Source organism: Danio rerio, chromosome 24, assembly GCF_049306965.1.
Source record: "Danio rerio strain Tuebingen ecotype United States chromosome 24, GRCz12tu, whole genome shotgun sequence".
NCBI lineage: Eukaryota > Metazoa > Chordata > Actinopteri > Cypriniformes > Danionidae > Danio > Danio rerio.
Genome location: NC_133199.1, coordinates 29,868,102 through 29,894,730, shown reverse-complemented (window position 1 = coordinate 29,894,730; position 26,629 = coordinate 29,868,102). Strand labels below are relative to the sequence as shown.

The 26,629-nt window shown below is 39.8% G+C and overlaps 1 protein-coding gene across 11 annotated transcripts in view; it reads right to left on the bottom strand.

The window, feature by feature from the left end:
• sh3kbp1 (SH3-domain kinase binding protein 1) overlaps positions 1-26,629 on the bottom strand; it is a 116,114-nt gene that overhangs the window by 76,942 nt on the left and 12,543 nt on the right. For all 11 annotated transcript variants that reach the window (XM_073940800.1, XM_073940803.1, XM_073940806.1 and 8 more), the window contains one exon: positions 4,994-5,151. In XM_073940800.1, the coding sequence (XP_073796901.1) occupies positions 4,994-5,151 (158 nt within the window). The remainder of the gene's footprint in view (positions 1-4,993; positions 5,152-26,629) is intronic.

Genomic DNA, 26,629 nt, shown 5'->3' with positions numbered 1-26,629 from the left:
ATTTTAGCGTTTTTCTTTTTTTAAGTATGACAGTAAAACAGGAATGGCATTACGAATATATTAAAACATGTGCTTGTTTGTGTCAGGGTAGGTGATGGGAAATGGGGAAAAAGGAGCGAGGACTCAAATGCAGGGAAATGGGATTTTATTAAATAATAAAAATAAAATAAAATGCAAAATAAACTACCCCGAGGGGGAAAACATTAACAAAACAAATACATACACATACAAACAGGACTGGGCAGACTGGCAAGGATGAGGACTGGAAACACAACAGGACTAGACTTCAAACGACGAAATGTGATGACGAACTGACCCAGGACAGCAAAAGTGAGGGGTATATAAACTGTAGAAAATTAACACACAAACAGGTGAACACAATTAACTAATAATGGGTTAACAAGGAGGGTGGGACAAGACAATAGACGGGAGAGCGCATGACACAGAGAGACAATACAAGCCATGCGCTCACATAACACAACAAGAACATGCAGCCAATGAGAGAACTCATTAACCGCATGTTCATGACAACAAACACAACACTGAAGCACACGACAAAAGCACGTGACCACAATGTAAACACCGAGCCACGTGCTTTGACAAGAGACGCAAGACACGAGCACACGATAGATAAACACCTTACCGTGCGCTCACACTTAAGCAACGCACATGCTTCATCTCAGCGCCAACCAAAACTGAAACCAACTAGACGGAGGCGCCGAGAATAAAGCAGCGCGCTGCTGACAGAACAAACACAAACACTAGTACAAGAGCGCGCGCGTCTGAGGGACGCAGAGCGTGCGCGGCCACATCATGTGGCAGCGCGCACACTCTGCGTACACCCACGACGGCGCGCGCGCACACAGAGACAGAAACAGGACCAGACATTGAGTAGTGTCAGAGCTCTGCCACCAAAACAAGAATTTACAAGACCAAAGTGGCAGAACCCTGACACTAGCCCCCCCCCCAAAAGGGACGCCACCTGGCGTCCCTAAAGGGAACATCCAACAAGGTACAAGACAGACAAGAAACACTACAAGACAACAAAACAGGCAACATCAACAGACACAAGACAGGGAGGTGAACAGACAAGACGACATGAAGGGAGGGAGGGAGGGAAGCCAAGCCAGACCCAAAACGACAAACAAGGGAGGGATGGGAGGGCAAGACAAGGGAGGATCAGTCCAGGGTGGGACCGGAGGAACTGTCCAGGGTGGGTCCAGCGGGTCGAGAGCCCTAGCAGGGAACCAGGGTGGAGCCGGAGGGTCCGTCCAGGGTGGAGGAAAGGAACACCAGGGAGGGGCAGGAGGGACGACCCAGGGAGTGTCTATGAGGGGAAACAAGACCAGAGGTCTGTGGGGGGCCGGCAGGGCAAGGAGCCGGGCTGGGACCGGCAGGGCTAGACGTCTGGTAGGTGCCGGCAGGGAAAGGAGCCGGGCTGGGGCCGGCAGGGCTAGACGTCTGGGTGGTGCCGGCAGGGAAAGACGTCTGGGTGGTGCCGGCAGGGCAAGGAGCCGGGCTGGGGCCGGCAGGGCAAGACGTCTGGTTGGGGCCGGCAGGGCAAAAAGCAGGGCTGGGGCCGGCAGGGCAAAACGTCTGGTAGGTGCCGGCAGGGCAAGGAGCCGGGCTGGGGCCGGCAGGGCTAAACGTCTGGTAGGTGCCGGCAGGGCAAGGAGCCGGGCTGGGACCGGCAGGGTTAGACGTCTGGTAGGTGCCGGCAGGGAAAGGAGCCGGGGTGGGGCCGGCAGGGCTAGACGTCTGGGTGGTGCCGGCAGGGCAAGGAGCCGGGCTGGGGCCGGCAGGGCAAGACGTCTGGTTGGGGCCGGCAGGGCAAGGAGCCGGGCTGGGGCCGGCAGGGCTAAACGTCTGGTAGGTGCCGGCAGGGCAAGGAGCCGGGCTGGGGCCGGCAGGGCTAGACGTCTGGTAGGTGCCAGCAGGGCAAGGAGCCGGGCTGGGACCGGCAGGGCTAGACGTCTGGGTGGTGCCGGCAGGGAAAGACGTCTGGGTGGTGCCGGCAGGGCAAGGAGCCGGGCTGGGGCCGGCAGGGAAAGACGTCTGGATGGTGCCGGCAGGGCAAGGAGCCGGACTGGGACCGGCACTGAGCGGCGCTCAGGGGCTGGAGCCGACACTGGAGGGCGCTCAGGGGCTGGAGCCGACACTGGAGGGCGCTCAGGGGCTGGAGCCGACACTGGAGGGCGCTCAGGGGCTGGAGCCGACACTGGAGGGCGCTCAGGGGCTGGAGCCGACACTGGAGGGCGCTCAGGGGCTGGAGCCGACACTGGAGGGCGCTCAGGGGCTGGAGCCGACACTGGAGGGCGCTCAGGGGCTGGAGCAACCCTCGCAGAAGAGGCCTTTCTCTTCCGCCTCCGCTTTTGGGTGCGGGTTAACCCTTGGGGGCTGGACATGGACCAGGAGATGGTGCTGGTGGTGGTGGTGAGAGGGGTCCATTCCCCCTCCAGGATCTCCCTCTCCATCCTCAGACAGGAATAGTCCACCACCTCCCAAAACGTCCATGTCCTGATATCACCCAGCTCCTCCCAATCGAATGGCTCATCCAATCCAGCCAGAAAGATGTGGATGAGGGTGGTCTCACTGAACCCAAGCCCCCGGACTGCCTCAAGAAGATCTTCGGCGTAGATGCCAAAGGGGCGATGGTTCTGCCTGTGAGACAGTCCTCTGGCTGGGGGTTGGTCGATGGGTCCTTCTTGCTGGGAGCAAGCTGGGCGCAGAAATAGTCCCATTTCCGCTGAGTCCTCTTTTTGGTCAGTTCGTACTGTCAGGGTAGGTGATGGGAAATGGGGAAAAAGGAGCGAGGACTCAAATGCAGGGAAATGGGATTTTATTAAATAATAAAAATAAAATAAAATGCAAAATAAACTACCCCGAGGGGGAAAACATTAACAAAACAAATACATACACATACAAACAGGACTGGGCAGACTGGCAAGGATGAGGACTGGAAACACAACAGGACTAGACTTCAAACGACGAAATGTGATGACGAACTGACCCAGGACAGCAAAAGTGAGGGGTATATAAACTGTAGAAAATTAACACACAAACAGGTGAACACAATTAACTAATAATGGGTTAACAAGGAGGGTGGGACAAGACAATAGACGGGAGAGCGCATGACACAGAGAGACAATACAAGCCATGCGCTCACATAACACAACAAGAACATGCAGCCAATGAGAGAACTCATTAACCGCATGTTCATGACAACAAACACAACACTGAAGCACACGACAAAAGCACGTGACCACAATGTAAACACCGAGCCACGTGCTTTGACAAGAGACGCAAGACACGAGCACACGATAGATAAACACCTTACCGTGCGCTCACACTTAAGCAACGCACATGCTTCATCTCAGCGCCAACCAAAACTGAAACCAACTAGACGGAGGCGCCGAGAATAAAGCAGCGCGCTGCTGACAGAACAAACACAAACACTAGTACAAGAGCGCGCGCGTCTGAGGGACGCAGAGCGTGCGCGGCCACATCATGTGGCAGCGCGCACACTCTGCGTACACCCACGACGGCGCGCGCGCACACAGAGACAGAAACAGGACCAGACATTGAGTAGTGTCAGAGCTCTGCCACCAAAACAAGAATTTACAAGACCAAAGTGGCAGAACCCTGACAGTTTGTTGTAAAAATTCGTAATATTCAAGCGTAATATAATAATGACAAAAAAAATTATTTGTGCTTCTCCTGACTTCTTTGTGCAGCCTTGCTGTCATTTAAGCCGGTGTATTCTGGGAAATTTTTGTACCTCTTGGTTTTGGATGTGATCCTTAAAAAATCTCCATTTCAAGGGGCTATCGAGCCCCTTCCCTGAGTCCTAGGCCTTCAAGCTAAAAAGAATTGGGATTGGGTAAGAGGAAGGGCTAAGGGCTATTGGGATTGGGCCTGAATCTATTCAGCTGAACTTCAGGTCTGGCAGGAGAACTTTTAGCTTAGCTCAGCATACATCATTAAATCAGATTATACCACTAGCATCTCCGTCAAAAACTTTCAAAAAGAGTTTTAAAAATTGTCCCATTTAATGCTTAACTCATCTGTTTTACATGTAAAAGAAAATTAACCAAAATATTTCTGTGGATTAAGGGAATACATATTTATAAAGCTAGAATGTAAAAAAAGGTTGCCAAGTCTCCAAGTGGTATTTAAAAAGAATAACCATTATGGCTCAATTAATTAATTAAATTCAAATGTTGTTTTAAAACTTGTAAATTGTTTACATAAAGCAGTTTATTTCAATGATTTTATTCATTTTTACTAATTTTAAACTTATTTAAATGTTTTTTGTTGGTAAATTTATGTGATTAAAATACTTTTAATAAATATTCCAATTTAAATGAACTGTTCTACTCTAATGTATTTTAGCGTGTCTTTTATTTCTAGAATGGCCAAGCTGTATTTTGCGAATGAAGTCATCAGTGTCACCCGACCCTTCGAAAAGTTCAGTTCACAGATAATAAATCAAATATAATATGCAGATTTGTTGCTTAGGAAACATATTATTACGAAAACATAACATCAGTACATGAGAACTTAATATTTTTGTGTAAACATTTCAGAAGTCATTTTATGTACTTTGATAAATATAACATCGTATATTTGTAATGGGAAACTTTTTTAATGTTATTAATCTTAGTTTTGAATAACTATGATTCATACTTGTCATACTTATGGTCCTGCGGAAGTGCAAACCCTGAGATGTTGATGCTCAAATGTACAATTTGGCAGCTCTAACCAAGACATACAGTAAATACCGGAAATTGCCAAAAGCGTGAAAAAAACCTGCTACTCAGCGCTCAGATGTACCACAAGCACACTTACTCAAACCCTGGTTAGGTGTTGATAGCTTGGTCATGTCAAACGAAGGCAGAGAGAATGAATATCCTGCATTCAGTATGTAACTCAATACGTTAGCCATTTCCTGCAGTGAGAGGTCAAAAGGGCCCATGCTGAATTCAGCACTTACCCGGACGAAGTTGTCGGGGAAAAGCCCCCTCCGACCATCCAGCTCTCCCTCCCACCAGCCGCCCTCATCCTTCCTGATGTTACTGATGATGTCACCGACAGCGATGGTCAACTCGTCATCGTGCTGGGACTGGTAATCAAACTCCACAATGGCTTCCACTGAAAAAGAGGAAAGCAGATGGAGAGATTTAGAGGTCACGGTTACACAGAGGAAGCAGGATACTGTGTGAGACACAAGTTTCTGCATTCAATGAAAAAAGCAAGCTCTGGTGGATCTGTTTACATCCCTAATTAAACCAAGATGATCAATTTACTTTAATGTAAAAATGCCATACTGAGTAGTTGCCATCTTTTCCTTTAAAAAAAATAATGGGTGTTGGGTCTAGGGTGTTGCCAAGCAATTGTAGAGTAGTTTAAATGGTTTTCAGGACAATTGTGGGTATCATATGTTATTCTAGATTGTTTCTAGGGTGTTGCTAGGCATTTCTAGAGTGGTCTAAATGGCTTCCAGGTCATTTATAGGTACTATATGTTGTACTAGATCAGGGGTCACCAATCTCGGTCCTGGAGGGCCGGTGTCCCTGCAGGGTTTAGCTCCAACTTGCCTCAACACACTTGCCTGGATGTTTCAAGTATACCTAGTAAGACCTTGATTAGCTTGTTCAGGTGTGTTTGATTAGGGTTGGAGCTAAAATCTGCAGGACACCGGCCCTCCAGGTCTAAATGATTTTCAGGTCATTTATAGGTACTATATGTTGTTCTAGATGGTGTCTAGGGTGTTGATAGGTAATTCTAGAGTGGTCTAAATGGTTTCCAGGTAATTTATGGTTACTCTTTGGTATTCTATATGGTTTCTTTGGTGTTGCTAGGTAATTCTAGAGTGGTGTAAATGGTTTCCAGGTCATTTATAGGTACTATATGTCTTTCTATATAGTGTGTATGGCATTGTTAGGTGATTCTAGAGTGGTCTAAATGGTTTCCAGGTGATTTATGGTAACTTTATGGTATTATTTGGTATTTCTAGGAGATTATATAGTGGTCTAAATGATTTCCAGGTCATTTAATCTGTGATTACTATATGGTATTCTGAATGGTTTCTATGGTGTTGCTAGGCGATTCTAGAGTAGTCAAACCGATTTCCAGGTCATTTATGGGTACTGCCGTGTATTCTAGATGGTTTCTAATGTGTTACTAAGTGATTCTAGAGTGGTCAGAAATGATTTCCAGGCCATTTATGGGTACTGTATGGCATTCTAGATTGTGTCTAGGGTGTTTCAAGATTATTTTAGAGTGGTTTTTAGAGAGATTTACACATCTTTTACGAGTCTTATAGGATATTCTAGGTGGTTTCTAGGGTTTTTGTAGGGGGTTCTAGAGTGGTCTATATTGTTTCCAGGTCATTTATGGGTACTATAGGTCATTCTAAATGGTCTCTATGGTGTTGGTAGGTGGTTTTAGAGTAGTCTAAATTATTTCCTTGTCATTTATGGGTACTATAGTGTATTCCTGATTGTTTCTATGGTGTTGTTTAGTGATTCTGGGGTGATCTGAAAAGTTTCCAAGGCATTTTGTATACTATAACATATTCTAGGTGGTTTCTAGGGCTTTGTTGAGTGATTCAGAATTCTCTAGATGGTTTCTAGTGTATTGATATCTAAGACGTTCTGGGGGCATTCTATGATGCTGATGGTTGATTCAAGAACGGTCTGAATGAATGGCTTTTACTGAATCTATATGTGACGTGATGTGTAGTGTTCTGCATTTTAAGGTAGTGATACATGATTGTAGAATGTTCTGGATATTTTCAAGGGTGTTATTAGATGATTTTATAGATTTCTGTGTGATTCTTAGGACACTGCAGATAATTCAAAATGGTTTCAGATGGCTGTCACTAGTTTTGATGGTGTTTAGATGTTAGTTGTTTTTACCATGTTTCCGTGCATTTATGTGTTCAGAATTGTGTCTATAGTGTTTTTAGATGTCTCTAGTGTGGTCTAAATGGTTTCCAATGCATGTATGGGTACTATATGGAAATATGGATGGGTGTTATAATAGGGTGTTGCTAGGTAATTCTAGAATGCCTATGAAGGTTTCTAGTGTAGTGATATCAGGCCTGAACAATAAATCGACATAAAAAACATCTTGTGAGGAAAGTATGGTGATGTTATAGTAAGTAAATAGTACTAATAATCTTAATCTAGTACTACTGAATTTAATCTTGTAATAGTACTATATATTAAGCAGTAGTATATCTACACTGAAGGCCAGAGAGCACTCTTGCGATTCGCACAAAATCCCCATATACAGTACACCCGAAAAAAAAAACAGGAAATCCTTAAAGCGGTTGATGAACAAACAGAAGATTTAACTGCTTTCATTGATTCAAATTTATTAATAAACACGTGATCCTGACAACATAAGATTAAAAGAATGACTTGCAAGATTTTGTTTATCACTATTTTTTTAATAAAAATAATATTATATGCCATGCAATATTTTGCAAAGCTTGGTAGTGCACTGCTTCTTCTGGATGCCCATGCTAGAAATTTACTGCTGATTACAGAACCAGTATACGGACAAATGTACATGACAATCTCATGCTGTTCTGGAAATTCTAGGATGTTGCTACTCTCTCAGAAACAAAGGTATAGGAGCTGTCACTGGGACAATACCTTTTCAAAAGGTTCATATTTGTGCCTGAAGGGTAGGTGCCTTTTTGTAGGTACATCTGGGCACTAATATGCACCTTTGAGGTACCATTGAGGACTACTTGGGTACAAATATGCATCTTTTAAAAAATTACTGCCCCAGAGACAGCTCCTGTACACTCTGAGAGTGTAGATGATTTTAGATAATCTTGTGTTATTTCTAAGATATTGCTCAGTATTTCAAAAGGGTTACACTGTTATGAAGGTAATAAGGTGTTTGGATATGTTTCGTTGTTTTGTTCTGAGTTGTGTCTGGGGTGTTGCTAAGTGATTATAGGGAGTTTTGGGAGCCTTTTATATAGTCTCAAAATCAAAATAGCTCATTCTCTACAACATTCTGGAGATTTTCTTCATTATAAGAGATCGTTTTACCCGTTTTATTATCCTCTTGGAGAACATTGTAAGTGCAATCACTTTCATGAAAATTATTTCTATCGGAATTTTATGCAGTGCCACTAGTGGCACAGAAAATCCACACTGCATGATCTTGTACGCTTTTATCACATAATCATATAATTACAGCAATAAAACATTTACAGAGATAGCAAGTGTAAGACATGAGCCCTTCTGCCAGGATAAGAGCTGACAGGCCCCTGGAGCATTAGCAAAGCATCATGTTCTCCTCTAGGTGAGATCAAGGCAGGCAGGAGAGCAAAAGAGAGAAAAAAAAAACAGGGAACCGAGAAATTAAAGTGACAAGATATTTGCATGTAGAAGCTTATAATACTAAAGAAAAGCTTTTCGAACTCTGGTGAACTGTAAAGGTGCAATTTGTTTGCAAGATAAGAGCTGGACGAGAATGTCATCTTCTGAGCTTTGTGACTCTCTGCGGGTTTGAACCGACTTGTGTGTTTGCATGAGGTCATTCATGACAGCGGGGATGAGTTACAGAGAAGATGGGGATGAGAGATGGAGACAGAACATCACAACGATGCATTTATGACTCATCAAGCCATGCCACACAAGACGAGATCACACCCACGCCTTGCTCCAATGCAACACGATGCACAGACAAAGAGCCAAACACAAAGAGCAGGACACTGCAAACATCCTAGGTGACATCTATAAAACTATCAGGCAACTCTTACTACAGATTTACTGTTGTATTGGATTCCAGTGTTACAGCTAAAGGTATCAGCATGACTATATGATTCTAGAGTAGCCTAAATGGTTTCCAGGTCACTTAAGTGTACTATAATGTATTTTAGATGGTTTTTTTGGTGTTGCTAGGTGATTCTAGAGTGGTCTAAATGGTTTCCAGGTAATTTATAGGTACTTTAGTGCATTCTAGATGGTGTCTAGTTAGTTGGTAGAGGGTTCTATAGTGGTCTAAATAATTACCAGGTCATTTATAGGTGGGTTCTATTGTGTATTCTAGATGGTGTCTTGAGTGTTGCTATACATGATTCTGGAGTGATCTGAATAGTTTCCAATTCATTCATGGATACTATAAGGTATTATAGTATCCAACTGATTTACTATATTATTGGATTCCAGTATTACAGATACAAGGACAAAGGATTCAGAGTGACTACATGATTTTTGAGTACTTTAAGGGTACTATAGGATATTCTAGATGATTATTAGGGTGTTGCTTGGTGATTCTAGAGGGATTTAAATGGTTTCCAAGTCATTTATGGGTGCTATATGGTATTCTAGATTGGTTTTAGGGTGTTGTCACATGATTCTAGAGTGGTCTAAATGGTTTCTAGGTCATTTATGTGTACTATAATGTATTTTAGATAAATTTTTTTGGTGTTGCTAGGTGATTCTAGAGTAGTCTAAATGGTTTCCAGGTAATTTGTGTGTAGTAGAGTGCGTTCTAGATGGTGTCTATTGTGTTGGTATGGTAAGGGGTTCTATAGTGGTCTAAATGATTTCCAGGACATTTATGGGTACTATAGTGTACACTAGATGGTGTCCAGGGTGTTGCTAGGTGATTCTAGATGGGTCTAAACAACTTCTAGGTCATTTATGGGGCTATATCAGGGCTTAATTTGTGCTGGAACACACCGATTCCGAATCCGGCACCTCTGAAATCTGATCTGGCACCTCATTTTACAGATCCCCTCCTCAACCGCACTCCTCCCCCATTCGCTGTTCAATTTCACTTTAGTCCGCGACACCCCCACTCCGCGCTCACTTTCATCTGCAACACCCCTCCGCCATCCACCGCACCAACCACCGATCCCCCCACGCTTTCCAATTTTGTTTACCTCTACATCTTCGCGTAACTTGCCGGATCAATTACCCCGATCTGTTCCGGGACCTCGCAATTCACAAATTAAGCACTAGGTAATACAGTGTCTTATATATGATGGCTAGGGTGTTGCTACTTGATTCTGGAATGATCTGAATAGTTTCCAAGGCATGTATGGATGCTATAAGTATTATAGTATCCAATACTGCAGATTTACTGTAGTATTGGATTGCAGTATTACAGCTACATGGAAAAAAGTACTGTATCAGCGTGACTGTATACTCAAAAATGCATGGTATATATTATCCTCAAGATGACCCTACAGAACCTTCTAGAAACTGCTGAGCTGTGCAGAGAGGAAAGCATGAGGTTGTATAACAAAAACCGGTCAGGCCGCAGCCATAACAAACACAAAGGTACCGAATACTTCCAAACATCTGGTGGAACTCGCCTACTCATACACACACACACACACACACACACACAAACACACACGCACACACACGCACGCACGCACACGCACGCACACGCACGCACACACAAACACGCACACACGCACACACACACACACAAAACCTACAGGCACAAACCCACACATAATATAAATATAGAAAAGCTACAGTCTGTATTGTTATGTGGAGATCTATCATCTTTAATGGCTGATCAGGCCCAGACAGAATCTCTGCAGACTTTTCTTGCTTCCCCTCCATTGCTCTGTTTGCAAAAACTGTAGAATTTGATTAGAAAAAAGCTTAACAGAACTGACAAATAAAGTCATTTTTTAATCATCTGACATACATTGCCAAAGTGAGTATGATGCAACTGCCATCAAGAAAAAACAATACGAGCCAAGTGTGCACACATTAGTGCCTGTTTACACTTGGTATTAAAGAGTTAGTTCCTCAAAATATGAAAATTATGTTATTAATTACTCACCCCTGTCATTCCACTAAGGCCTTTATTTGTCTTTGGAACACAAACAAACATATTTTAAGTAAATCTGAGAACTCCCTGATCCTTTTAAGGGTGCATCACACCTAGATTTTTGTTTCAGAACCTTGCATGTTTGCCCCCTTAGCTCGGTTTGTTTAGACATATGTGAAACTCGCTATCGTGCTCTCATCTGAGTCAAAACAATCAGTTCAAGGTTGTATGAGTGAGGTGGTCTCGGCTCAGTTAAAATGAACTGCAAAGTCGGTCCCAGTGGTGTAGTGGTTAGTGCGTGGACACATGCACTCTAATGCTCACGGCGACCCGAGTTCGATTCCCGCCTCACGGTCCTATGTTGATCCTTCCCCTCTCTCTGCTCCCCAAGATTTCCTGTCAATAATCTTTACTGTCATATCCATTAAAGGTGAAAACCCAGAAAAAATGTTTAAAAAAAATGAACGGCAAGAAAATTTAGAGAATTTGATGTTTACCTTTTCAAATAGAATGCTCGAGTAAACTGCTCAAGAGGTTTTCAAAGATGGCTGCCGAATGAAATGACTTGCCTTAAAATAAGATTTCAGAGGTTTAGAATGACATGAGGGTTATAATAACAAAACTGTCATTTTTGGCGGGACTAACCCTTTAAGATGGATTTTGGTTGATCTGATCACGAACCCCGTTTTCCCCCACAGTCCAAAGACATACACTATAGGTGAATTGAATGAACTAAATTGGCCGTAGTGTATGAGTGTGTGAATGTAAGAGTGTATGGGTGTTTCCTAGATCTGGGTTGTGGCTGGAAGGGTATCCGCTGCGTAAAACATACTGTATGCTGAAATAGTTGGCAGTTCATTCCACTGTGGCAACCCCTGATAAATAAGAGACGAAGCCGAATGAAAATTTAATAGGTGTATATATCTTCCAGTCAAAATTTTCCAATCTAAAATGAAGAAATAAGCTTTCACGATTTACGTACGAATACAAAGAGAGACAACTGAGAACTGTGAGAGCAGCTTTTGTTTAAAGAAAGCGTTATGTTAACCATTCTTGACATCCTGAATGATGGCCAACAACTAAGTCGTTCTCTGTTTCCCTTTCGAGCAGTTCCTTCTTTATCTCTCTTTGTCATGGTCCAGCTGTTTGAGGTTTGAATTAGAAATAAAGATGTGAAATAAAGCACAGCTGCCATGTTTATGGTGAAAGATCTTCCAAAAAAGCTTCCCACATACACTTACACCCCCGCACTCAGAATACTTGAGTTAGTCTTGAATCTCCTCCACACCCACAGATGTCAGTCTCTGTCTGACTTTTCAGCAGGACCTTTATTTAACTAACCAACCAAAACAACAACAATCTAGGACAACAGAAACCTAGACATAAAATGAAAGCACTGTTTCCTGTTGATTCTTGTCTTCCTTCTTTATATTGGCCACATGAGAGACTGACACAGTTGTAATTAGATGTAATTAAGATCCAGTTATCTGCTTTTTGCTTATTTTATCACACACACAGGAACGCATGCACACACAAGTACAAACACACACAGAGAATGGTTTATTTTTGTGACTTATGGGGACATTACATAGGTTTCCTTTTTGAAACTGTACTACAAACTGTATTTTCTATTGCCCCAACCCTACCACCTAAACCCAACCCTCACAGGAAATTGTGTGCAGTTTTACTTTCTAAAAAAAAAACTAGGCCAAATTGTTAGCCAACTAAGGTCGCAAGTTATGTCGTTACAAACATAGTTTGTTGATTTGGCGTTTTCCAGATCTGTTGTTCAAGCGAATATTCGCAAACTTGTACGTTTGCACCTACACTTGTAGAGCTAGTTAGAAACAGAGTTGCTGGTGGTGATCTATTCCCAGTTATCCGCCCTATGCCTTATTCCTTTCAAAGTACAAACATTTAAACTCGGAATGATTTTTAAAAATTACAGTCATCTCTCTTAAGTGTAATTTGCTTTCAAAGTATTTTTTATATTGACAATTGCGTTCCATTGGTTTTACGTTACAACTAACATGGTTCAAGCGATAGATCTGCAGCAGAGCAGCTATGGTTTTGAGAAACACTTATCACTACAACATTATTTTACTAAGCGATCCATTATACTAATGTAGTTTTGATGCGAGTTACAATGTTGTTTGGGTAACGCACCCCTTTGTGTTTTTTAACTTTTCGAGAAATGGACATCAGCAATGTCCTCATAATTCACCACCTACTTGTAATACCTGTGTGATGTTGTTATGCATATTAGGGATCTGATTCTGATGTGTCGCAAAAATGCACACACACACATAGGGATGGGTATCGTTAAGGTTTTAGGGATATGACTACTTTTAATCGATACCACTTAGCGATTCGGTACTTTTACGGTTCTCTTATCTGTACTTTTTATAGTGTTTTTTAATGGAAAAAACTAATTAAACTGAATTAACAACACTTTATTTTATTATAACAAAACCAATAATTGTAAAACAAATAAAAATGTTCCTGTAAAAGAATGTACAAGGGTTTGAAGGAACTGATGACTCTCAGTTTTTAATCATCCTTCTGGAGAAAAATCAACACGTTTGCCTTTTCTGGCACAAATCGGGATCTTTCCTGGTTAATTGTGCTCCCTGGAGTTAAAAATACCCTCTTTGATTTGCAAAATGCAGTTAAATATTCAGATGGATTTAGATTTGCTCAGATTAACCTGAAAGATGCTTAGCCAGATTGCTTTTATTTCCACTCTTACAAGAAAACAACTGGTTGCGTTTGTTGCAATGGGCATTGACGGTGTCAACTCAGGAAATACAACCTATTTGGTTCTCTCCGCAAGCTTACGAGCGGTGTGTAAGTTTGAGTCGCGAGCTATGTGTGCGCTTAGCGCGAGCCTCTGCTGAGTACGCGCACACAGCCGAGAACTAAGGCTTTTATACTTGACGTTCTCGCTGTTGTGCTATTGGGCCAGTACCGATCATAGAACCGTTAACATCTGAGCTTAACGATACTTCTGTCTTTTATAATTTAGCATCGATACCGTCATTTTACTGTCATAATATGACATCCATGCAACATCAAAGTCTAACATCAGTAGACGTTCAGCTTTGATTGGTTTGATGCTGTATAATTACCTAACTAAAATTCAACATCATTCAACGTCAAAGTCTAACACCAGTAGATTTTATGGTGTGTCATTACTTAACTAAAATTCAACGTTACTTTAATGTCATTATGAGATGTCCATACAATGTCAAAAGTTAGCATCCTTAGCTTTTGATCTTTGGTCGATTTTATGTTGTGTCGTGAACTAACTAAAACTCATCTTGACGTTGAAGTCTGGCCTCAAACTGACGTTGAGTTCTGATGTCAACCCGATTTTCATGTATAACCTAAATTCAAAGTTAGTCTGATGTTGGAGTCCAACGTCAATTTTATGTCTGTGTGACATACGGTGCCTGCTGGGTTTTGTAGAAATGCTAAAAAAAAGCATTAAAATCCTATACATTAGCAATGACACTCTGGTAACCACCTAAATCATCAAAACTTTACATTTTCTTCAGCAAATATGAAAGTCTAGAGACAACAATATCAGTGTTTGTGCTAAATAAGGAGCATGTGCTTTTAACTGGTCAATCACTTGATTCGGAGGTCATCTGATTCCTCATGCCGTGTGGGAATTGAACTGCACCACGTGTGCATGTGTGTGTGTGTGTATTAAAGATTAGAGGTATTGTTTAAACCAGTGTCACTGCGTGCTGGTCATCTCCCCGAGAAGCTATAAATACTCGTCTTCTTAAATAGCTCCTTTAGCCTGTGCGTCTGGACTCAGCTGATTTGCACTGATGTGAGTCAAGTGTTTGTCTGCTTCAGAGGACCTCAGTAAAACCATGTGATGTGCTTTTCATGGCAGCGCAACTCTCTGAGCTTATGCATAAAACATCAACACACTCGATCCTTAATACTTTACTGAATTTATGTATGCCTAATCCATTCCCCCTGTCATATAAGCTTTATACCCATAATCCACTGCACTCCGTTTGCATAAATCTTCGAAGCTATAAGATGTACAAACAATTTGTAAGGTTGTATTGATTCAGAACAAGATCAATAATATTCCAGCATCGTGCAAACGGCCTTTTTGTCTACAATGAAATACATTTACTGACTTGGTTAATTGAATACGTATGATATTTACTTATAATTTACAGCCTGTTGTGAATTATTTCTCAGGTACTTATATATACATTTGAAGTCAGAATGAGTTCACAGTATGTCTGCTAATATTTTTTTCTTCTGGAGAAGGCCTTATTTGTTTTATTTCGGCTAGAAAAATTATTAGCCCCTTTAAGCTATTTTTTATTAGTCTACAGAACAAACTATCGTTATACAATAACTTGCCTAATCACCCTAACCTGCTTTTAAATGTCACTTTAAGCTGTATAGATGTGTATTAATATATATATATATATATATATATATATATATATATATATATATATATATATATATATATATATATATATATATATATATATATATATTAGTCAAATATTATTTACTGTCATCATGGCAAAGATAAAATAAATCAGTTATTAGAAATGAGTTATTAAAACTATTATGTTTAAAAATGTGCTGAAAAAACTCTGCTCTTCGTTAAACAGAAATTGGGGAAAGAAATAATCAAAATAATTCAAATAATTAAGGGGGGCTAATAATTCTGACGTTGACTGTACATGAATATACATAATGTATATAAAACTATGGGGAAATTGAAAACACCACTTATTTACAATCTATATTTAAGGGTTAGAATAAAACATTATAAAAATTGAGACAACATATTCACAATCTATAGTTATGAATTGTAATAAAAGATAACTTTTGTTGTATTCTGTAAACTACTGATGGCATTTCACTTTTAATAACAAATAAATAAAAATATAACAGTAAATAACCCATGTTTTTAGGTATGTTTGTATTCATTTTTACCAATAACGATATTGATTTATTATTGGGTGGAACAATTCCCATTTTCAATCATAAAAAGCAACGGTCTTAATAACAATGCTCTAATTACAATATTTTAGAATTATAGAATAATTTAAAAACAAATTTACCTCAAACCCATATCAAGATAAACTGGGAATTCCTGGGTCTCTTAACTGTTTCCATAACTGTCTATTGTTTTTTTAAATATAAAGCATTAAGAGAGCAGAAATTTACACACTACACTACCTGACAAAAGTTTTGTCGTCGATCCCAGTTGTAAGAGCAACACATAATAACTTGACTTCTAGTTGATCATTTGGAAAAAAGGTAGATTTTTCAAATGCATCATCTGTTGAACTGCATCCCAATCATCACAAATACTGCAGAAGACCTATTGGAACCCAAATGGTCCCAACATTCTCATAGAAATCAGTCAAGTTAGGTGAAAGAAAAACCATGGTTTGGGGTTACATTCAGTATAGGGGCGTGCAGTAGATCTACAGAGTGGAAAGCAAAGAAGGTCAAGGTGCTCCAGGATTGGTTTTATTTTGGTTAAATAAGCGTAATCCTTTGCCTACCAACTGATCAACTAGGAGTCAAGTTAATATTTGTTCTTCCTAAAACTTTGATAGGAGACAAGACTTTTATCAGCAAGCGTATAATTATAGATTTGATTAAAACATCATTTTTGTTTTATTCTGTAAACTACTGATGACATTTCTTACAAATAATAACAAAAAGATTTTGTAATTTATAGCATCTTTGTGCATAAAATCAATGTTGGTCAAAAATGTATAAATGTATATTTATAAAACACGAATATAAGTGAACATTATTACCCATAATCCCCTGCTTCACAATCCATTGATTCAGAACAAGATCAATACTTTTCCAGCATTGTACGGACAACCTTTTTGGCTAATGATGTGACTGAACCGCACTAAATCCCTCATTATTTTGTGTCTATAGGGAGCTTGTGACTTACAGGAGATCTTAATTGGTAATTTGTGGATACTGACTCAAGCCGACTGCCTTTCCTTCGTCTTCTCCCTAAAGGTTAATCAAATTTATGGTATTAGATCGCATTAAATGGAACGAACATGAATTAAATTAATTACATTGGCAAAAGTATTTTTGTACAGCAAAGAGCTCAGGCTCAAGTCTGAATGGTTTGGGGATTATGTGCCAAGAGTCAAAGACATACACAGATAATGTCCTTTACAGCAAATCCATTTGATGACCAACTACACATCACCGAATATACACTACTAATTAAAAGTTTAAGATCAGCACTGTTGTTTAAAATAGGTAATTAGTAATAGTAAATGATAGTAACAATAGTAACTGAGCGTGTAACTGAATTACATCATTATAAAAGTAACTAAATAGCAGGGAATAAAACGTCGTTTTCTTTTTAAAAGAATTTTAAAAAAAATGGATGTTGAATAAAATGGACACTAAATTAGATAAATTATTATTAAACATTCTACACTTTTATATATATTTATATATATATATATATATATATATATATATATATATATATATATATATATATATATATATATATATATATATATATACATATATATACACACACACACACTACACTGGCCTATAAATTAGGGATGTAAACGATTAAAGCCTGATTAATACTTCTGCGTCAAGTGACCGGCGTAACCCACGGCGCAGGCAACGCGCGTGGCTGTGCATTTATACTTCTGCGCGCTGTCTTTGTTGGTCTGCATTAACACTTCCGAAACGCTAGTTGGCAGTGAGGTGTAAATGTTCCTCTGTGTCGAGTTTCTTCGCTGCTTTTTTGCTTTTCCTGAACACTTCCGGGATGTACAAGTTGCTCAAACTCGCTCATTTTGAGGCAGGAACCGGCGGACGTGCAGCAACTTTAACTATGAGTTAATCACAAAACAAAACTTTCCATCCGGAGCTCCTTCATGGTACTCCACACTTGTAAACAATCGCTACATTGGGTTCGCGCCATTCGTGCGGCTCTCGGTCCCGCCCAGACTCGTCAGCGCTACCAAGCCGACCAATCACAGAGCTTGCGCTACGCGTTGTTGCGACGTGTAGTTACATTTTTTGAGAGGTGCACGTCAGTGACGGCGACGGCCACGGCGAAGGGCTATGCGTCAGCATACGCCGGTGTTTGACGCAGAAGTATAAATCAGCCTTAAGCCATTGTCTGTAACAATTTCAATCAATAGACCGTTTAAGTCAATGACAGATTAAGCATGGACATTTAAAAGATAAGATATGCTTTGCGATGTTTACACAAAGTAATAATCAAGTCTGTGCCGTTTATGTTACCTTATGGATTCACTTTCTTGATAGTGGATATTGGAGATTCATAAAACACTGTTATGCATAAACCCTGTTATATCCGCTGGTGCAGCCATTAATATGGGTCAGGTAATCAAAAAGTAGGTGGGTGGGTCGTGGGTGGATGAGATTAATAATTGGTTATGCAAACTTTTAACTACATAGCCTAAAATATTAAAATGTTCAAACGATTTGATTAAACGAAAGCGAAACTGGCAGGGTGAATAGTGAAAATATAGGATACTCTTTTATTTTTGATGATACAGTTAACAAAGATACATTATTCAAAACTCTTTCGCTCTTATTTTATTTACATTATAATTGTATTTAACAGACCAGTTTGTGTTTTGGCCACGGTATAGCAGACCCTGGGGCACTTCACCTCAGAGGTTATTCGTTCTTCTTTTTTTAATTTGTAGATAACTGACCAACAAAAATATATTAAATTATGTTCAAATTACGATACAAATTATACAAAACGAAATTCGTCTGAAAAAATATTTTTCTTCTAACAAAAATATATAAAGTGAAGTCCCCGTCCACAACACAACTGTGCAGGGTTTATTTCACTCCACGAAAAAAATATTTAACTGATGCTCCACTGTAATTATTACATTACAAACATCTGTGATAAACTACTTTATACAAAATGATTATATGCTATCGCCTATAGCCTACTTTAAATAAGTCAACATATATGCAATTGTTGTCTCTCATCACTGGGGCCACAGCATGCGTGTCTGATTATAGCTTCTGTTAAAAAAGACCTATATTTGACCCTATATTACGATACTGATATTCCTGTGTCAGTTTGACACTATACACTAAACTGAGGATAGTTTAACTCACAATTCACAACACACCATCACCTGAACTTACCAGAGGAGAGTGCAGCGCTGAGGTAAAATCAGATTCTCAAGTCGTAATCTTTAAAATAATGACTTGTATTAAAAATGTTGTTTGTGGTATAGGAATTACAGTGGAGCGTTAAAATTGCTTATTTTCCATGGAGTGATCGATTTGAGTTGGTAGGCCTGCTATATTTATTTGACTGAAGAAAAAATAAACTTAGTATGAAAAAATAAACTTAGTACGAAAAAACAGCCTAAGCCAAATATTAAAAAGGATTCAGTCCAAACGAATGTTTTCGCTTTGTATTCTAAATTTGTAATTTAAGTGGAAAATATCTAGGGCAGGCCTATATTTTTTTTTTTTTAGTTTATACTGTTTTTCTATACAATCCTGAAAGTTTCACAGCAAAAGTAAATAATAAACTAAAAAAGGGCAAGAAGTACTCACTGCAGAGCCACTTGGGCAGAGCTGAGCTCCAGTAAGGGGGAGCTTAAGCTCCAGCTCCTCTTTGCTGCACTTCTTCTACAAGTGATGTCACTGACATCTCCAGCCTCCAGCCCCTAAACTGCAGCTCTGCACAAGACGTTTGACCATAGGAGAAATAGCTGCACCCAACTAAGCCTGGTTTCTCTCAAGGCTTTTTTCCTTTACTTTTGCCAATTGGTGAAGTTTGTTCCTCGCTGCTGTCGCCACTGTCTTGCATGGTTCGGGACCTGCGGAGTACCATGTGCGCATCGATTGATGTACTCTTCAGTGTTTGGACTCTCAGTAGTGAATATTACACCACACTGAACTGAACTATATTCTTCTATGTTAGGGCTGATTTAACACAATCTGACTGTAGGTTGGGGTTAGGGGTGGAGTAATGTGGAGATGACGGTAATAACCACCTTGGTTGACATCTTATTGTGTCGGTAAGTAGGTGATGCGGTTATCGTCGCACCCCTAATTATATATGAATTATATAATGCCACATGTTGCCTGTAATGGTAATAGTGTTGTAATAAGGGAAACTTGTATTTTTAATATGCAGCCTTGGTGGGCTGAATATTTTTAACATTTATTAAAAATCTTACAGACCCCAAACATACCACCAGCAGTAGTAGTGTAGATGAAATAAAAATAACCATGTATAAGACCACTGCAAAAATGACCCAGACCAAAATAACCAGTGCAAAATGGAGTGAATTCCAACACAAGTATACTACATTTAGAGCAGAGCTGTGATCACAGGCACAGTCTTGACCCATTTCACCAACTCCACTGTGCTCCTTTGAAAAGACATCAATGTCGTTATGTCTGACCTGAAGTCAGAGCCACCATCAAGGCAACAGAGGAAGCAACACTAGCATAAATATACATTAATCAGCTGATGGGACGTGTGTGGGTCAGGTGTTAATGTTGCTTCAACCTGACCAAAGACATTACTATTAAAGTACACAGTAGTCTGTCTGCATTGATATGGGAAGCAGTTTTGAACGAAAAATTGTACTGTTTGCCTAAACACATGAAAAATAAAAAAGTAAAAAGTAAACATATACAGTATAACATAGTGCAATGCATATTTAAAGGGCACCTATGGTAAAAAATCTACTTTTCAAGCTGTTTGGACAGATCTGTGTGTTGGTATAGTGTATAGACCGTCACACTGGGGTGATATGAACACACCCAGTCTTTTTTTTTTCAATTTAACTACAAAAAAAAGGGTCGGCCAATTGGAGCTGTTTTCAAATCGATCGCACCATTACGTAGGCGTGCGATCCCCCCGCCCACCGAATTGATTGACAGCTGCGCGCATTAACATGTTCCGGTAGTCGCGTGTATATGTCAACAAGACCAGGCAGACATACGCAAAGCAACCGGGAATAAAAGGTCTGTTCTGTTCGCTAGGATCAGCAATCATCATCAAATGTGATTAAGAGTAAGTTTCACATGTTTAAAGTGTTTAAAACAGAATATGTGTGTAATTAATTACAGCGTTTTACTTCAGTTTTACTTCATCAGCACAGCCGTGTGTCAGAACAATTATAAAAGAAGACGCTTCAATCCCGGTTTGTGGAAGTTAAATCAGGTTTATTTTGTACATTAGCATAACAGATATCCACAAAGTACTTGAGGTTAGCCTTAACTAAGCTAAGCGCGCTCTGTCTGCCTGCCTGCCTGCCTGCCTGTGTGTGTGTGTGTGTGTGTGTGTGTGTGTGTGTGTGTGTGTGTGTGTGTGTGTGTGTGTGTGTGTGTGTGTGTGTGTGTGTGTGTGTGTGTGTGCGCAGGCGCGCGCGTTACTTTGTAACAATATTGTGTGTGACTCATCAATGCAACTTCACAATACTGATTAGTAAAGGTAAGTTCTTACTGTAGTATCTCACAAACGCTACGTGAGACCTTCCTTTAAGTCTGTCTGTTGTCTGACGCAGCTGAGGGAGGAGGCATGTAGAAATAGTGGGCGGGAAAGACTCGTCTTAAAGGCGCAGTACGACAAAACCACCCCCTGCTGGAAATCAGTATAAAACAGCATCTTGTAAAAGGTATAAAGAAAAATCTGATGGGTATTTTGATCTGAAACTTTATATACACATTCTAGAGACGCAAAAGACTTGTATTAAATCTGAAAAAAGGGGTAACCTAGGTGTCCTTTAATGTTTAATTTATATCTAATATAATGTAGATGTAAATAATATAAGGTATTAAACTTAATAGATACACATTTCTTTTTTGTTGTAAGTGAATGCTATGTATGATGACAAAAGAAATCACCCATGCAAAAAAAAACAACAACATGCAAATAAAAAGCCTTTAAATTCTTTGTGCCCCCTGGGGTGATTAAGTAATTTTAAAGACACAGCACATTCATTTTATGGCACCAGGTAAACTTTCTGACACTTTTACTGCACTCACGTACATCAAAAATAAATACATTCGAAATTGAACATGGAGGATAGTCTCCAAGTGGCATTCTCCAAAATTAAATGATGAATAGACTTGGATAGACTTATATATTTATAACCCCCTCAGAGGATATTGGGGGTCGCGAGTCACTGGTATTGTTACAGTATTTTGGGGGTCACAGGCTGAAAAGTTTCGGAACCCCAGTTCTAGGTGGTTGCTAAGAACTGAAGCTCATTTTAGACACTTGAAAAACTGTGCAAATGCCAATGTGTTCTCTTCTATGTCAGGTCAGGGTGTGCATTTACTATGGCAGTACAACGTATTTGCCATTAGAGTCAACAGTGCAACACAATAGCATCATAATGCCCATAGTAAACATGAACTGCACACTGAGCTGATTTGGAAGACAAATGCAAACAAAGATGTTTTTACATTTTGGTGCACAAAAGTGTTCTTGGAGCTTTGTGTGATTCAAGTTGAACCACTGAAGTCACATGAAATGTTTTGACAATGTTTTTGGTTCATTTTCTGGATGAAAATCTTGAGACAACAGCTGTCTATTGAGAGTTAAAGAGTTCTCAAATTTTTAATTCATTCATTTTCTTTTCAGCTTAGTCCCTTTATTAATCTGGGGTCGCCACAGCGGAACGAACTGCTAACTTATCCAGCATATGTTTTACTTAGCGGATGCCCTTCCAGCTGCAACCCATCTCTGGGAAACATCCATACACACTCATTCACTACGGACAATTTAGCCAACTCAATTCACCGATACCACATGTCTTTGGACTGTGGGGGAAACCGGAACACCCGGAGGAAACCCACGCAAACACAGGGAGAACATGCAAACTCCACACAGAAACGCCAACCGACTCAGCCGAGGCTCGAACCAGCGACATTCTTACTGTGAGGTGACAGCACTACCTACTGTGCAACCGTGTCGCCGTTCTCAAATTAATCAAAACATTTTATTAAAAATCAGCAAAAAATAAAAAATAAAAAAATCGAAATTTGTGTTCTGAAGATGAATGAAAGTCTCAGGGTGTTGGAACCACATGAGGGTGAGTAAATTAAAAAAAACTATTTTATTTTTTTGGATCAACTAAATATTTAATAACAAATTTTTTGTGCATCCAGTCTTTTACTAATATCTTTGTTGAATACATGACAAGAAAAATTAAACCAATTTTTATGAATAAGGTTATGTATACTGTACTGTTATCATTTAATCATTCATTTTCCTTTGGCTTTGTCCCTTATTTAACAGGGGTCGCCAACGGCCAATTTTGTTTACCCAATTCACCTATACCGCATGTCTTTGGACTGTGGGGGAAACTGGAGCACCCGGAGGAAACTCATGCCAACACGGGGAGAACAAGCAAACTCCACACAGAAATGCCAACTAGCCCAGCCAAGACTCGAACCAACAACCTTCTTGGTGTGGGACGAAAGTACTAACCACTGAGCCACCGTGCTTCCATTTACTGTACTGTTATATATTTGCATATAAAAAAATACAATACACTGTGTATACAAAACTAATTCAACACAAAAAAAATAATCATAGGAAATATTCTGTAGGAGTGCAACGAAACAATACAAGATTGACTCCAATTGGCAACCACAAACATACAATTAGAATCCATCTACAATGTTGAGACTGATCAAACCACATGTTTACTAAGCCTTTATAAAAAAAAAATGGGGAAGATTCTCCTAAACGCACAACCACATGTGGTTTGCCGTGTGTCCGCTACCAAAATTGTGTGAGCCATGCTGCTGATAATGTGGGTTAGATTTGGGTCATGTGAAATAACTTAGTGAAACTAACATTAGACTGACGCAAGACACAAAATGACGCACTTTTCCCAGAAGCATAAAACACGCCGTTAACATGCCATTAAATGATGCAGCGTTTAAGACACACTCTTCTGAGCACAAAGTCTATGACTACTTCCTTAAAGCAGGCACAAAACTCTCTCTTATGCTTCTCCAAAGTCAAACAAGTTAATAAATCATGAAGGTACTTTTGTGTACAAAGCGCTTGGGCCTACTGCGGATATATGAGAACATACTAGATTTCTTCCAAAGTTTCACCAATGGCTTAAAGGCATGATTTAAAAGCAAAATGCTCAGAGAGTGCAACAAAACTTGAATTATTAATCCACAAAAGTGCTTTCAGCAGATGTTTTCAGCTGTATGCGATGAATAAATCTGGAGTTATTGCACAACAGTGTACAAACCTTTCATACTAGCAAGAGTGGATCTTCTCTACGCTATAAAACCCAAAAAGTTAAGGTAACTCAAACCATTTGAGGAAACCAGTTGCTACAAACAATTTAAAGGGCACCTAGGTTACCCCTTTTTTCAGATTTAATACAAGTCTTTTGCGTCTCTAGAATGTGTATATAAAGTTTCAGATCAAAATACCCATCAGATTTTTCATTATACCTTTTACAAGATGCTGTTTTATACTGATTTCCAGCAGGGGGTGGTTTTGTCGTACTGCGCCTTTAAGACGATTCTTTCCCGCCCACTGTTTCTACATGCCTCCTCCCTCAGCTGCGTCAGACAACAGACAGACTTAAAGGAAGAAGGTCTCACGTAGCGTTTGTGAGATACTACAGTAAGAACTAACCTTTACTAATCAGTATTGTGAAGTTGCATTGATGAGTCACACACAATATCGTTACAAAGTTAACACGCGCGCGCGCGCGCACACACACACACACACACACACACACACACACACACACACACACACACACACACACACACACACACACACACACACACACACACACACACACACACACACACACACACACACCCGCAGATGATACACACACACGCAGACAGGCAGACAGACAGAGCGCGCTTAGCCTAGTTAAGGCTAACCTCAAGTACTTTGTGGATATCTGTTATGCTAATGTACAAAATAAACCTGATTTAACTTCCACAAACCGGGATTGAAGCGTCTTCTTTTATAATTGTTCTGACACACGGCTGTGCTGATGAAGTAAAACTGAAGTAAAACGCTGTAATTAATTACACACATATTCTGTTTTAAACACTTTAAACATGTGAAACTTACTCTTAATCACATTTGATGATGATTGCTGATCCTAACGAACAGAACAGACCTTTTATTCCCAGTTGCTTTGCGTATGTCTGCCTGGTCTTGTTGACATATACACGCGACTACCGGAACATGTTAATGCGCGCAGCTGTCCATCAATTTGGTGGGCGGGGGAATCGCACACCTACGTAATGGTGCGATCGATTTGAAAACAGCTCCAATTGGCCGACCCTTTTTTTTTGTAGTTAAATTGAAAAAAAAGGACTGGGTGTGTTCATATCACCCCAGTATGACTGTCTATACACTACACCAACACACAGATCTGTCCAAACAGCTTGAAAAGTAGATTTTTTACCATAGGTGCCCTTTAAGTTCAAAAACTAATCCTAATGAGTACTGTGAACTTAATCCATTTGAGTAAATGAAGCAATTTGAGTACTGTAAAACCCAATAAGTTAAGGCAACTCAAACCGTTTGAGCAAACAGATTGCAACAAACCATTTGAGTTATAAAACTGATCTATATGAGTACTGTGAACTTACTCCATTTAAGTTGAAGTGATGAGGTATTTAATTAACTCATTACCTTCAACAACTGAGTTCAAAACTCTTTTCAAGCGAGTAGAATAAACGTTCAGTTAACTGTGAGCTAACTACACTCATTTTATTTAATAAAGTTGACTGTTGGGTTTTACAGTGTAGTATTACGTGAAGTGACTGAGACGTTTAGTGTGTCTGCCTCTTTAACTCTTGTATGGAGCAATCTTCTGCACAGTTAAGAAATCAATGATTACTCATGCTACAAAATGACTTCTTTTATGAGGAAAGCCTTATTATTTTTCCTTCTGACACAAAGACTTATGGCTTTTTAATGCACATTTTGCATTTCCCTCTGGTACTATGCACAAAAAATTATTACAGTACATCTATGCCATCCAAAATAACTCTCTTCTGGAATATTTTATGAAGATCTATAACACATACAAAACAAAGAGGCCCACAAAGAGAAATTCACATTTTCTATGCAGCTTTTGCAGACAAAAATGTGGCATTAATGGATTTGAACATGGTAAGATGTGTCAAATAAAGCATAAAGCACTCTTATTGGAAGATGAAATGAATAATTCAATTTGCTAAAAACCTCAAATCAATCCAAAATGTGTACAACCATTTAAGGCCCTGATTATCAAAAAAAAAAAAAAAAAAGTAATAAAAAGAATTAGTTTGATGTCACTTTTAAAACGAAATTAGGCCAAAAACAAATTTGGTTGGAAATTTTATTCAGGACTTGCCAAATCAAATCATCTTGAAAACACATTTTGGTGATTTTGTGACAATGAAACAATAGGTTTACCCCTAAACAAAAAACAAAAGTACACAAACCTTTACATTAAGGAACTTGTATGTTTTAAAAGCTCCATTATAGGAGGAACTCATCATACAGAGAACCAAGCTTCTCTAACCACTTCCCCATTCACTGCCAAAGGGCAATGAATGAGCATGACACAGCAGCCATGATAGTAAAGAGACCTGAGTACAGTGCAACACATCCCAGAATCCAAAGCTCACCACATCACTCGGGAGGAATAGTGAAGGCTGAGCTTGCGGCCAAAACAGTAAGAGAGGAAACCGGGGCTTCATTAACTTGCATGCGGTATGAGGATTC